Genomic DNA, 15620 nt, shown 5'->3' with positions numbered 1-15620 from the left:
CTTTTAATAAGCAATTAAAATTGGAACGGTGCGGATGAAAGTAATAAATGTTATAAAAATATTTAATAACATTATAAAAACAATAAAAATATAAAGGTTTTTAACCTTTCTCTAAATGTTATGTGGAATTTATTTCAGTTCTATGCATACAAATTTATTGGCTCAGTATTGAAAAGTATCAATTATATCTTTAAATGCTAATTTAATTATTAAATAGAATCATATGTTAATTAATTTAAAATTTCCTACGCAATGAAGAATATTACTATCACGAAGCGAGTTCATTAGCCGTTGCAGCTGTGCGCTATATTTTACAACAGTACAATTTCCTCCGTGACACTTTTGCTGCATATGGAATAAAAAAATCACCATTTATTCAATATTGCTTTGAATGTTTCAATTTATTAAAGCGTGATAGCATTAATGTCTGTTTGTTACGAACATAAAATAAAACGCTTACGATTCATAATGAATTTAACGTTGCTGTAAATGTAGCCTTTTATCTGTATAAAAATTAAAAAAAAAAAAACAGTACACAGTTGTAAATTAAGACTTGTTTCAATAAAATATATATTTTTTATTACTTTCAAATATTTTTGAATAAAATAATATTACAAGTATTATAATTATACGTACAAATGTTAATAAAACAAAATTTCTTTTGATTTGAAACAAAATATCCGAGTAATTAAGTCTCAAAACATGATTTAAGCCCGGATTTTGTACCACATTAACATAAACGAAGAAATATTAACGGAACACAGGCGTAATATTTTACGCGTTTTTCGCGAGCATTTTAGCATTCCGTATTGAATTTTATTTATGCCTTCAATAAGTGACATACATTTACGTGTAACATTGCTTTTGTGATTTATACGGGTACAAATGATGTTCTCTTAATGGTTGAATTTTTATTAGATTGTACATGAAAACGTTCATAAATATCAGCAGATTTGCGAACAAAAGATAAAATTTTCTATACAATACATAAATTGATTTTTATATTTAACTAAAATTGATTTTATAGAGAATTGCAACAATTACTTACAGGATTTGTTGTCGCTTGAATATTTGTGTGATTTACTATTTTTAAAAATAGATAACTTTTATATATATTCTGTATTTTTATTAAGAATAATGGTAAAGGAATAAATACTTTTTTATTATAGCCGTGTTACAACTTAATGCTAAATAAATGAAAATATTTGATTTCATGATGTGTATCGATGATGTACCCTATAAGATTACACTTATTCTATCATCGAGATTCCGAAATTTTCTGAGGATATTTATGTTTTTATTATTTCTTTACCAACACTGCCTAATACTGGATTTTCATAAAGCAATAAATTCATAAATATTTCAGAAAATATTTAAGAAATTTTTAATTTCTTTTATAAAATAGAAATACAAATATACATTCGTTCAAGTGAAATCGTAGTGAAATATTTTCAATTTATATGATGGCATTTATATAACAAAAAGTCTCGGAAAAGCCTCGAATTTATTTAACAGAAGCAGATTCATGAAATTGAAAAATATCTGACCCACGGACATCTTTTCTCAGATATCACGTAACATTTGTCACTTCTGCAAGGGATCCTCAGCCAACTAAAGTTATACGTCTTCAATACAAAATAATATGTCCTTGACCGGACGTAAATAAAATATGGTGTAATATCACGGTTCCGGCTACGTCAACGATATTAAATTCCGCATTTAAATAATGGCTTGGTTCTTTGTAGTTCGCGCTTTATACTTTAATAAAATTACCTCAGTGCTAAAGGTATAAGCTTCTTACAGTACGGAACTAAATCTTTAAGGCGGGTTACATAATAGTTGCATGTAAGGTCTTTGAAATATGTTCAATTACTCGTGTAGACCTTAAATATAAGCCTCTCACAGCTAAAATTCTTTAGAACATTTTCATAAAAAGAAATACATTAATTTTCATACAAAGAAATACAATAAACAGATATGAAAGTGGAATTTAATTGCATGTTAACGAACGAATTCGTTATATAAAATTTATATTCCCGACAAAAAGTTTTCATTTCAGAAGCTATTACTCAAACGTGTAGGTTCGTTCTCAAATGAGATTTCATAATTAACGTAAGCCAGGTCGGCCCGTCAAGTGCATGTGAAAATTTAACGAGAGGAGCGAATGGGTGCTTTAGATCTATCTCAGTGTCACTACCGCTGAAATATATTATAAAACCACGGTAATTAGTTTTGTATTTTAGAGTATGTTAAGTTTTCTTGATATAAATTATATCGTTACTTATATTAAGTCATCTTTAGTCTGAGCTTTGATGTTAAACATTTTCAGTAATTGGATTAACATTCCTAAATAAACTATGGATTAATTAGAATTGACATTATATCAAATAATATTAATTTTATTTTATTTAAACTTAAGACATTAAAATTGTATTCTAAATTTATTAAGAGATTAAATTGAGAATTTTTAGTTCAGGATTTTATATTCTCAATTATAAAAGAAAAGCTTAAGAGACGGGAACAATTATAATTTTACAAGGCAAGTTATGGGTTTCCTTACTTTGTTAACAAGTTGTTTTTTTTTTTTTTTTTTTGATAAATAAGAAATAATCCTCAATTAGTGTCATCATTTTATAAAGGAAGCTTTATATTTAAGTAAATTAATGGTAGCCGTATATTTTCTCGGATCTCAAAGTATTTGAATTCGTCTTGACATGATGAATTGAATATTTCAGCGTTGAATTTTACTTCAACATTTTAAATGACCTAATATTATAGTTGAAAAACTAGTTAGTGAAATTTCATTATTATACATCTTAATGAGACATGGAATCATTAACAGGAAGTGGTAAAATTTTTTTTTTTTCATATATTACGTTTCTGACTATATAATGTTGTAACATAATTATTTTAGAGGTTTATTTTAATTACAGTGATTGTTATCCGTAAATAGTTTAGGTGTTTTCATATTGATTTATAAATAATGTTTTAAGGAATAAAGAAAACATAAACACTATCTCTTCAAAATTGTTAGATGTTTTGTTTGTTTACAAATTGCATACTTAGCGATATGTTTTGTGTCAACGATGTGTTCGTAAAAAAAAAGACTTACACAATTCATTTATTTATGTTACATGCACATGTTATATATAAAAATATTCATCTCTCAAGCTTTGTAATGATAATCGTTTATTCTCTTATATACATATGTATTTAATGTAAATGTCAAAACAGTGTAATACAAATAAGTTTATATTAAAACAAGATTTTATTAAAAAAAATATATAATAGTCGTGAATTATTATTGATTAAGTTTACAAAACCAATTGCAGTTAAACAATTAACGAGCGAATATCGTCGCGAGGTTGGAAACATGCCTCAAGCAATAAAATATAATAGTGTATTGGGTCAATGACTTCGCTACAACCGCAAAATGGGTCACCATGTTATACCAATGAAATCATTTTTGCCTTCATATACGTCATTATGAGGTAAATGAATAGAATAATGTTAGACAGTAATTTAACAAATTAAATCCACAGATCGCTGTTTGTTGTTTTTGTTGGATAACGCGAGAACTATTATAAACCATTAGCCGCTTGCAGTTTGAAATTGATTAGGTTATTGCAATTAATGATAAATTATGTGGTATTTATAATAACTATCGGTAATGAATTTGTTTTTTGGTACCCTATGTTAATTCTAATAATGATATAATATAGTGTATTGCTATTTACTTATTGTAATAAATTATGAAACCTATTTAACCTTACGGTTGTAAGCCCTGCTGATCAAAGCAGGATTCGCAACGAGGACTCTGTTTAATACTAAACACATTTTGCACTTACCAGCAGATAGATCTGGTATTTATTCACACTTATACTCCTAATAATTTTATATTACTATCTTCACTTGCCCATATACGTATATAAAGTATCGCTTTAATTGAAGTGTCAAACACAAATTAATATACAGCTAGTATCGTCTTCTCGCAGCTAGTATGTTGTTTCAGTCCAGATAATCTTCCCAAGCCTATGTGTAGCTAGACATTAGACTAAGATGCGTCCTACTTAACTAATCAGATTATGCAATACCTCAGATTGATCCTTAACTGAATGAATAGTTTTTTATAATTTTCAGTATCACATTATACATTAATCATTCAATATATATCTTCTGATAATATATGTATACACATATAAATAATAAAAAAAAATATATAAAATTTATAGTGTTCATAGTTCGAGAAAGAAATATAATAGTGAAAATGAAGAAAGAAGAAAGAAATCTTTTATTTTCAGTTTCTATTTGTAATAAATAGAAAAGAGTTGACCAATTTTTATTTTTATACGTTTTTTTAACGATTTGTGTGATACAAAGACAACATTATACAACATTACTGAAGCCGTTTTACTTTTGGTTTGTTTCCGACAGTAAAACTTTAAATGTCAAAGCTTGGCTTTTGCCCAATTTTTTGTTAGGCATGTCCCTGCAAAGCGTTTCGCTTTGTATTTTTTTCATAAAAAATGGCGTCACTAATGAATTCTTGAATTTTAAATACTGATTTATTTACTCCAGCTATTTAAAAATGTATATAAAAATTAACGTTTTGTCACATGGTAACAGTTTTTAATATTAATGGTATGATATAACCGAAATTTTTAATACCAATGGAAGGCACATACCGTACAATGACCACGATAATATATTGTCAGCCGTAACCGCATGACACTTTTTTATAAAAGTAACTCAATTTACTTTAATATAACTGTAGTGCAAAATTATCATATTAAAAATATATTAGAACAATACTTATCGTTCGCTTAGAATCGCCTCGAGTTGTTTGATGTAAATAAGACAAACTAATTTAGTAGAGCATTCACATAACAATAGCACCTTGTTCAAGGTAAGGACCCGTTAGGATGCAGCCACAGCAATTAGTCGTTGGCGTCAGATGGTAAATATTAACACTGGTAATTGTATCCTGAACGTCAGCTCCCTAGATGTTCGTTACAGTGCCCACTTGCAACCTGAATACAAATGAATCTATTAGCTGAAAGAGCGGGGATAGTGGATAGGATCAGCACCAATATCACGTCCTTACTGTCATGTGTGTTAGAATTCTATTATTTGTACAAACATCAAGCTTATGTTGTGGATACGAATAATTTCAACAGTCAGTACATTTTGCTCAATAAAAATATTATTAAGTATATATTATAATGAAATAAGTTCTTATAGTTTTTGTTAATAATTCTCTTATATATATTTTTTTCCACATTCATTCCTTCTCAGTTGCGGTACTTGTTGTGAACGTGGGCATCCTACGGCTTAAACGGCATTTCGATATTCGATATAATTTGATATTGTAATTTTGACCTTCTTAAGTATAGATTATATATAACAGTTGACAATTATTAAGTTAAAGGTCACAATTGTCAATTATTAAGATTAATATCTTAGCGGTATTACTAAAATACCAATTCTTTAAAATATATCATATGGATAGTATAGTAGTGTCAACTTAGACATAGTCCTACTCTATGTACAAGTATGTACATATAGCATAAAATTATTTGTGAAAGATACCTTGTTACAGATATAAAAACTCTTTTTTGTTTTCCACTTCATTACGCCAACGTTGGGATAATTGGGCCATTATATAATGCAATTTATCGTTTGTAAACGTTGATACCTATCAGATTCGACCCTTACATCAGGGTGGGATAAAGTCACTCATTATTAAATATAATTCACAAGCTCTCAAACGCAGCCCTGTTGGCGCTGACTACAAAAAGTACCGATATACTTTATACCCTGCATGGCAAATCAACGTTGGAAAAGGGGAATATATTGTAAGGGCCGAAAATTGAATTGGGTGCTCGTAAATTTACACCATTCCCGACAATCTAAAATATCATAAAGATATTTTCATGTTTGTTGTAAATATAGAAATTTGGCCTTCAAGAGAGTTTACTGTGAAACGTCGGCTTTAAAAGGAATGCTTTTTTATTTTCAATACTATACTTTTCCTATTATTGAAACTGTATCTACTAACGTTAGTGTGTTCGAAATTTAAAGCGATTGCACGGGAACCTATCAATAAATGAAATATTAGAATTCGTATGTTTTTAAATATAAAAAAATAATTCGAAAGGATTTTACTGCTTGTATGTTTTCATACCTATCCCGGATATCGATTCGTAATAGTCAAAATACTAATTGACTTTGATATAGAAGTAAAAATTTCTCTGGCCTTTGAGATAAAAAACGAGTATTATTTGGTTTGATTTATATAGATATTTCATTGTTATTTTTATTTTAATTTTCAGTTTATAATGTTATGTTCAAAAGTATATCATCTTAAACCTACAACTAATAATAATTTTTATTAAAGTTGTTATATCCGTATGTTTGTTTTTTAATTAAACAAAACAGCGAAATTATTTTCAGGACATTTTGAGTGATCATGTAATTGTACTAGAATTATAAGTAAACATTTTTTTGGCAAACCTTTTTGTTCGCTTTTCATAAGTTACCAATAAAACAAACTAAAAACAATTCTTTATATTCTAGTACATTCTATTTCGTCTCAACATTTTTTAAATAAATGAGAATAAAAACGTATGAATACAAACAATTGTACTATGAAGAGTGCATATTGTGTTTTATATCGTAAGTACATTTTCATTCTATTGTATTATTTAACGGCTCGATAGAGACTCCGTCATCTTTTTTCGACTTGTCTGTTGCTTTTAGCCCTATTGGCTTTTACAGCGTCACCGGGAGGGGTGGATGGCACGATGGGAGCAAACCGTTTAATTTGGGCCCGAAAGCCTGACGCAGGGATACGCCAGTCCCAAGGGTGCCTCTAAGAGGCCGGACCTCGGCTTAAGACGTCGATGAAGGGGAGCTTTAAGCTTGGCTTTGGCTTTGAGCGCTCCCATGGCGGGCCTGAGGATTGCCATCTGAGGCCCTCAGCTTGGCGGCGAATTTCTGCACCTCCGCGGGGTCTGTGAGACTCGCGAAGTGACAGACTAGCTGCAAGTCGGCTGCTAGGCCGATTACCAATGGTTAAGCAGGTGCTGGAGGAGCCTGTGTGGCCTTAGGGGCCTTTGCCAGGCATTAGTTGCAGGGGGGCAGCAGGGATGAGAGCCGGTTCCCGGGCTTTATTGTGGTACCGCCCAATGCGGCGCTTGGGGACATCCACGAAAGTTCGCGGGATAATCCTGCTGGCCGCACCTGCCGCCTGTACATGCGATGCACTTCCAACACAGGCAGATTTTGGGACTGAAGGTCCTCTTTAATGATGGTACTGAAGGTGATCTTTAACGATAGGACTGAAGGTCATCTTTAATGATGGGACTGAAGGTCCTCTTTAATGATCTCTTTAGGTGTGGAACTCGATATTATTCTTCCTTAGCATCGCGGTCAGGGCACGGTGGTCAGCTGGAATGGGCGTAGAGACCTTGATCCCTACCGCCGTGTCCTGGGCTTACAAAAAATTGATGTTCTTATTATTTAACAAGTTATAAATTTCGTTCCAGCTTTTGTTTGGCGGCGGGTACGTCGATTAAATTCTTTGTTATTCGCGGTGGTCGATTGGGTTTTTCCCACAGCTGCACGAATAGGTGCGGGCGTCGGTGCGGACACAGATGTGCCCGCAGGTGCAAAGACAGATGGGCCCGCAGGTGCGCAGGCAGTTGCGCCGGCAGCTGCGGGTCACATCGCTACTTTTGTAATAGGCGGCGGTGCCTTCAGCAACTTTGCCGCCTTCCTCTTTCCCGATTTGGATATAACGGGCCTGAACCCGTCGTTATCCTCCTGGGCGTCCAAGATCAGCGAAGAAGTCTCCAATGAGATTCCGAGCATTCTATGTCGGATGGAATGCGGGGTTGTGGGCAGCCCGATGAAGCCGGGCTGTCCGTGTCAAACGTAGCCTTCCTCAATGGCTTACATTGGTCGGTGTAGGCTTTATTTAAATTGGGAGCGTTTTCTGCGAGGAACTCTTATAGTTCCTCGAATTGAATGGCGATACTGTCACCCATGATGGACGACGGTATAGGGGTGTCCTCCCTGCCTTGACATGGAGGTGTGTCTAAATGTAAGAGTGTACTGAAACTAAGTCCCTGCTATTAGGTAACAGGGGTGTACCTACTCCTTTATCGATTGTAAAATACCTTGTTGCAGAACAACGGCAACTATGCAACGGGGGCTGCTACCCTCATCAGAATCTACTGATCAACGTTGATCTTCGAACCTCTTCTATCACTTTTGACACTTTTAATTGTTATGCGCATTGGAACACTAAACCACACGACTGCACCGTGTGGCGGTCGGACTCGCTCCCACTCCGTAATCTGTCCTCTCGCTTCTATTTATTCCAACGCAGGTGGTTATGCGGGTGACACCTGATAATTTTAACTGCCCCTCAATTATTAGTTATTCAAATAACAAGAATTGCGCCGATATGTATAATAATCATGTATATTCTCATTGTACTGAAATGTTTCTGGGTAAGAATTACTAATTAAATTGTTAAATATATTAGAAAGGTTTCTGTTCCTATAAAGTAGACGAGTAAATATATTGCTTAAAAGAAAATTTCTACTTAATTTTTTCACATCCTTCCTTAAGAAGTTTTTAATTTCCTTATACTAAACGAAGCCTTTATTTAATATACCGTGAAATCAAGTTGATTTTTAAATTATATAATTTACCTTAGGTAAATATTTGTCTCTATTAGCTCTTAACTCAGACAATGGGTCGAGTATAGCTAGCTGTTATAATAATATAATTTAGCTGTGGAAATTCACTGAACTTATATAATTCAAACATTTCCCTGACAGTGATCACAAGATTACTGCTGATACTCCGTATACTTTGTTGTTAAGGAGGCTCAACATTTAAACAACTGATACTATCAATAGTTTTCCAATATTAAATTTCTCAAGTTATATTATTATTATTAATTTGTAGAAATTTTCAAGTTATTATTTCGCATGATAAAGTTTCATTCTAAACACCTTTATACGCGGTTAAGTTTTTGAAATAGGTCGAGTGTTACTTTTTTAAAGCTAAATTAAATCTGACCTAGTCGGAAGATGTTTAACTTGGCACGTTCATATATTTATTCCTGAAAAAAGGTTTCACTTTTAAATATTGCAGCTGGCGTGAAAGAAGCTTTCAGCTTCTATATTTCTCTGCAAAATCTGACTGGTATTTTATTTTGTATAGTGCTAATGATAAAAGTTTTTAAAAATGAAAAATTCAGTTATAATGTAAGTTGATCTGTTATGAGAATAATAAAGGTCGTGCTCTACGTTAATGATGCTTGAACTGCCAACTGTTGGCTGTAAATTTCTGTCTTCATAGTTGAAGTCTTTTTCATTCCTCCTATATTTTTCTCTAAAATGTGGAACTTCCTGAATTCGCTTTAGAAAGTTTTATGTTAAATTAATTACTGTTACGCAAATAATTATTTGTATAACTGATAAGGAGAATCCTAAATAACTGTTATTTGACTTATTCTTTCACATTCATTGGCGTAAAAACTGGTTTAAAACATAATTAAAACTACTAATTCATGAATACTGTAACCCTAATTAATTATTACTATATTTCGAGCGTAATTCGACGTACGAAATCATTATCTTGGTAGATATTTCCATTAACGGTCTTGTGTCATGATGTAATCCTGAGCGTCAATACTAAATGCGTACATTAGCTCATTTCCCACACTAAGCCTTTAAGTGTCAATTAGGATAAGTGTCTGAACACATACGTAGTTCGTCGTCATTCAAGTAATGTTTTATTCATGCTATAATAGACTGTTGCAGGTGCCTCTAATTATAATACAAGAATTTTAATTGTTGTATAATCTTATTCATTAGTTCAATTAAAGTACAGTTTTTTTTTGTTGTTAAAAAGTTATAATTGATATTTCTGATGGTTTCGTTTACGTTTTAGTGATTTATTACATGGCATCACTGTTTTGGTTTTATTACAGATCAGACGTAATTATTTTAAGAAATTATTTTTTGACTGAAAATAATTTCAGTATTTAATAGATTTAAGGCAAAAAAAAAAACATAAAAATAATGTTGCAACAATTTTAATAAATTTTCTTATCTACATCCTAATAAATTTATAAACTTTTCATCACTATTTGATTCTCTATCTAATTTACCTTATGGGTAAATATGTCTACAAATCTAATCTACAGTTTCAATGCAGCTACCTATTTAAACATATAGCCTAACCATAAAATAATAGTTTCTATTGTAGTTAAATTCACTAAAACAAATAAATCTTGGGTAACTAGTATTTTAAATATGAGTATTATATAATTTTGTCAAATGATACATTACGATTTTTTGTCATCCCTAATAAAATGTTATCAGTAGACGCTGTCGTTGAATGTTGGATAATATCTTCTTTGCTTTGTATGGAGTGGTAGTCGTTCATTTCAGACCAAGCAGGGTCTGATTTTGCGATTCTTTTTCTTTCTTTAAATTTTGTGTATAATAAAACAGTTACCATTACGAAGAACACTATGAATCCTAGTGAACAGCCAACAATCAAGCCAGTGCGACGATTTAATATAGACGAAGTTTTGTAATCTTTGCCATTTTTTGTTTTAATTATCAGCGGTTTTTTTATCGTGTCAAAAGTAACACATTCACTTGCTGTAGACTGTGCAATCAGTGACGCCGCTATATTACGATTCATTTTTGCAGTAATGTTAGTTTCAAAATCCGTCCTGTTGATGCCTATGAAATCTTCATTCAACAAATTGATGACAGAATTATCATACATCGTTAGCAAACATGCCATATAATTCATATTCGGCTCCAAATCAGTTATAAGAGTAGACGTTGAATTCAGATCTACGTGCTTTAATTTCACCTGGAAAAAAATAAAATTAATAAAATTCTGATTCCCGAACATCACAGAAAAGTTAAAAGAAATTCTTACTTCAGAAAAGGTGATTTCGTTGTAATATAGCACATGTAATGCTTTTACAGAAGTACGATTTCTGATAAGCCATGTTATTAAAACTGAATTATCATCCTGTTTGTCTGCAGATAACTGAACGATAAAAGGTAGATCACACTTTTCTTTGGGATAATCCTCATTAAAACAAGTAACAGCATACTGTTTTATTATTTTTGGATGATCTTGAATCCAAGTCCACGTGTTGTTCTTTTGGCAACGACAGATAATAACGTTATCTAAAAATTAAATCAATGTTATTAAGTTCTAGAGGCATTATAATATATAAAATGTTTGTATTTGTAGTTCACAAAAATTATATATACCTTGTATGGAGATGTCTTGTATATGATTTTCTATTGATGTGAGTAACTCCAAAGGTATTGTTTGAAGTTTATTATGTTCTAGATCTATTTTTACAATCTTATTAAGATTATTGAAAGAAGTAGCTGATAGATATTTAATGTTATTATAGGCCAGATAAAGGACAGTTAATTCTTTTAAATTTATTAAATGTTCATTCAAAATGTTTTGTAGTTTATTGTGGGAGAGATCTAAAAGCTTTAAATTACTTAAATCCTCATCAAAAGATTCCATTGACTCAATATTATTATAAGATAAACATAAAGTATTCAATGTAACAAGTCCGCGAAAGTTACTTGTTTTAAGTTGAGTTATTCTATTAAAACTCAAGTCTAAGTTTTCCAAAAATATTAATGTGGAAAACGGGCTAATTGAGAAACGACGAATTTTATTAAATTTTAAGTAAAGATGCCGTAAATTGATAAACAAATCCAAAGTCGTGTCCTCAATAATAGTCATATTTGTAAAACAAATATGTAATTCATACAGGCTTGTTATTAGCGTGTTATTGTCTGAGCTCTTAGGTTTCCAAGAATGTGTGGGATTTTTGCTAATATCTAAATTAATGAAAGAAACTCCTAATCTTTTGTGTTTTGTCAAAAAATCGAAATGTGCCATGTTATTATAAGAAATATTGATATTTTGTATGTTTGGAAAGGAGTCAAATATTATTTCGGGTAAATAATCTAATCTATTAAAGCTAATGTCGAAAAATATAACATCATTTAATATCACTTTGTTTGTGCACGTTATAGAATTTATTTCATTTTTACGAAATATTAATGATTTAAGTTTCTTAAATTTTTTCAGACCACTTATTTCAATCTTTTGTATTAAGTTGTCTGCAAAGTCTAAGATTTCTATTTGGGTGAGATTTTCAAATATGCTGTATGGCACGTAGTCTAAAAAGTTATTGCTGACATTAAATACGGTTAAAGAATTGAACATGTTAAATAGTTTTTCAGGAATTGTACTTATAATATTTTGAGCTATGTTAAGCTTTACTAAATTTTTATTGTTGACAAAGCTATCTTCTACAAGTTTTTCGATATTGCAATGCTCTAAATTAATAGATTCTAAAAGAGGAAGATTTGAAAACGCCTCCACTGGTAAATAGTCCAGAATGTTAAACGATATAGACAGAAATTTCAAACCTGGAATATCGAGACATAGTAAATCGCTCGCCTTCAAAGAGTTGTTCCGAATCGAGAGAGACTTCAAGTTATTTAAACCTTGAAAAGTGCCATTTTCAATAACTTCTATATCGCAATTATCTAAAAAAAGCGAACTTAACGGCAACCCTTGCTGAAATAGATTCCTATGAAGTATTTTTAGGGGATTGTATGACAGATTAATACTTCTCAACTTTTTCAAAGTATCAAAAGCCATATCATATATATATACTATTCTGTTGTATGACAAATCTAAATCTTCTAATTCACTTAGGCCGAAAAATGTATAGCTAGTAATATTTCTAATTACATTATAATGTAAATCAAGATAACGAGCTGCGTTAAGCCTTTGAAAAGAAAAATCATTGATAAATAGGATCTCATTAAAACTAAGTTCTAATTGTGTTAGATAAGTTAGATTGTTATAAGTATTTTTCTCTATAAATTTTAAACGGTTGTATTTTAAATTCAATTGATTTAATTTTTTCTGTGGCCCCAATGTTAAACTATTTATTATAGATAACTGATTGCTTTCTAAAGATAGAATAAGTAATTTCGAATTGATCAAAGGAAGAATGTTGCTTATTTCAATGAGGTTATTGTGGTGCAAGAAAATATATTTCATGTTTGACATCTTCTGAAAAGTGCCCGGTTCTATGACTGTTATTCTATTATTATTTAAATATATTTCTTCAAGATGAATGGAATTAATAAATAAAGATTTGTAAATAATTTTGAGCCAATTATTGTTAAGTCTTACCTCCTTAAGATGATTCAGATTAAAGAATGTTTTATTATTTATATCACTAAAGTTATTATTGTCTAAATGTAATTTCGTTAAATTCTTATTATTAGTCAAAATACTATGTGGCACTTGATTTAAATAGTTAAAATCTAATTGCAGTTCTTCTAAATTTTCTAAATTACTAAAGCTCTCACTATTTATATTATTTATGCAGTTTTGGTTTAAGTGTATTATAGTTATTTTACTACAGTTAAAAAAGGAATCTATTGGCACTTCAAGTATATTATTATGACTTAAAAATACTTTATTTAAAGACGGCATATTGCAGAATAGGCCGTGGATATGGTGCAAATGGTTGTGATTTAAATCTATGGACTCTAAATTTTTATTAGTTTGAAATAAATTCGTGTGTAATATTTTTATTCTATTGTGACTCAAATCTAAAGACGTTAAATTAACTAAGGAGTAGAATGCTCGGTAATGTATGTTAGTTATGAAATTAAAATGAAATGATAAAACTCTCAGGGACGGACTAAATTTAAGGCAGTCTTCGGAAATAAATTCAAAATTATTGGAATTCAAATCTAAATATTCTAGCGATAAAATATTATAGTTATCTACGGTTGCAATGGAAAAAATTTCATTCCAAGCTAATTTAAGTGTCAGAAGATACTTTAAATGAGCTATTGAAGTCAATGGGAAAGTAGTGAGACTATTTTCGCTAAGGTCGATCTCTGATAGCGACGATTCCAAACTTTTGAATGCCGTATCGGATATATGTCGCACCATATTCCCTTTCATGTTCAACTTTGCTAATGGAAGTCCAAAAAAACTATAGCTCGGGATTTCTTCAACATGGTTGGAAATTAATTCAAATGAAATTAGCTTGAGCATACCGGATAGTGCCTTTTGAGGTATAAACTTAATTTTGCTTGATAAAATGCTCAAGCTTTCAAGGCACTTTCTCAATGGCGTAAACGTTTCATCGTCAATGTATCTTATGTTAGTTCGAGATATATGTATGTGTTTGATACAAGAGCCTTGAGGTATAAAATGTGGTCCCAATTCTTCCTCACTGCCGTCGAGATCATATATAGAAAACGCGTGCACATTACTAACTCTTTTGAGGGCATTTTTTATATCTTTTAATATCGTGTCTTGGCAATCGAGATATACGGCTGGAATTAAAAACAGTAGTATTAAAATAATACATGATATTACAATATATTTATATGATATAAATTGCTTACCATCTTCAAAAGTGTAGCACGTGCATTTACTGTTCTGCATCAGCTGGGAGCACTCCAAGGTATTTTGAGTTCGGCAAGTTTGGAATATAAATAGAAGGAGTGATAATATTTTAGCAATACCATTGTCATTTCTTTGTATCGCAGAATAAAAGTCCCTTATCATAATTACATCCTTATTTGTTTTTTAAACATCACTTTATATTGCCATTGTTTAACCTGAAACAAAAGTAGCCCTAAAGTAATTTTATCCGCCTTGCCAATATAAAACATCTCAACTTCGGAGCTTCAGTAGAGAAAGGTCATATTATTCAATAAATGGAACAAAAGCAAAACAAAGACATGTTTTAATTCCAATAAAATTAAATAATATAAAACGTTTAATTATTATTTACATATAAATGTTTTATTAATAGCACTAGGTATATTTTATAGTACATCTATTTTTATTATTCCAATAAAAAACAGCCGACTTTTTAAGCGAGCGCCCATAAAAGTAATCAATACATTTAATATTAATATTAATAATAATTAAACTTACCTACGTGTTCGCTGTTTGCTTCGTTGTACTCGCTGTTAATTACTAACAGAGTTATCCTTTAGTGGTTAGAGTTCATTTTTGTGACGCAACATCCCGAAGGAGCGATGTGCGCCTGTCCTTGAATTTTTAAGGTTCACCACACGAGTATCGAGCTGTTCCAGCCGCGTACAAGTTTTTTATTTTTATCAAGGTATTTTTATCGCGCAACACAGAACGCTTGAGGTCATTAGAAAGCTCGACTGAAGACTGCCGCGGCGGCGCGCGCTGTATAGGTCACCGTCGTTGTTGCGGCACCCCCGACCCACTATTATTATACTTTTATGACAAATCGGAGTTCGGACAGATATTTTTTTTAACAATGCTCTCATCCTCTCAACATTGATTTACGATATGTAGTATAGAATTTCAAACAATTGTTGTATTGATTTATAAAAATAATTCTTGTTGTTTTTCTGGACTCAATATTTAGCTAGAATATATATTTTATTATAAAGTTTCTATATATATGGCTATGATTGAAAAACACAATAATTTCTTTGTTTTCAAACAAGGTCACT

At 31.1% G+C, this 15620-nt stretch overlaps 1 protein-coding gene across 3 annotated transcripts; it reads right to left on the bottom strand.

Moving 5' to 3' along the window:
- Positions 1-10098: 10098 nt before the first annotated feature.
- On the bottom strand, positions 10099-15315 carry LOC116766777 (chaoptin-like). Of its 3 annotated transcripts, none has more exons than XM_032656869.2 (5): positions 15064-15315; positions 14526-14741; positions 11322-14453; positions 10978-11234; positions 10099-10908 (listed from the first exon to the last, which is right to left on the bottom strand). In XM_032656869.2, exons 2-5 carry the CDS (start codon positions 14686-14688, stop codon positions 10342-10344), a joined length of 4119 nt encoding a protein of 1372 aa, XP_032512760.2. In that variant the 5' UTR covers positions 14689-14741; positions 15064-15315; the 3' UTR covers positions 10099-10341. The 3 variants fall into 3 exon arrangements, with proteins under 3 accessions (XP_032512760.2, XP_032512761.2, XP_032512763.2); XM_032656870.2 differs by having other exon boundaries at positions 15068-15315; XM_032656872.2 differs by having other exon boundaries at positions 14172-14453; positions 15064-15310.
- Between the last annotated feature and the right edge of the window lie 305 nt (positions 15316-15620).

Source organism: Danaus plexippus, chromosome 10 (genome assembly GCF_018135715.1).
Source record: "Danaus plexippus chromosome 10, MEX_DaPlex, whole genome shotgun sequence".
Classification (NCBI taxonomy): Eukaryota; Metazoa; Arthropoda; class Insecta; order Lepidoptera; family Nymphalidae; genus Danaus; species Danaus plexippus.
The sequence above is the reverse complement of the archived record's forward strand: the minus strand, read 5'-3'. Positions and strand labels throughout refer to the sequence as shown.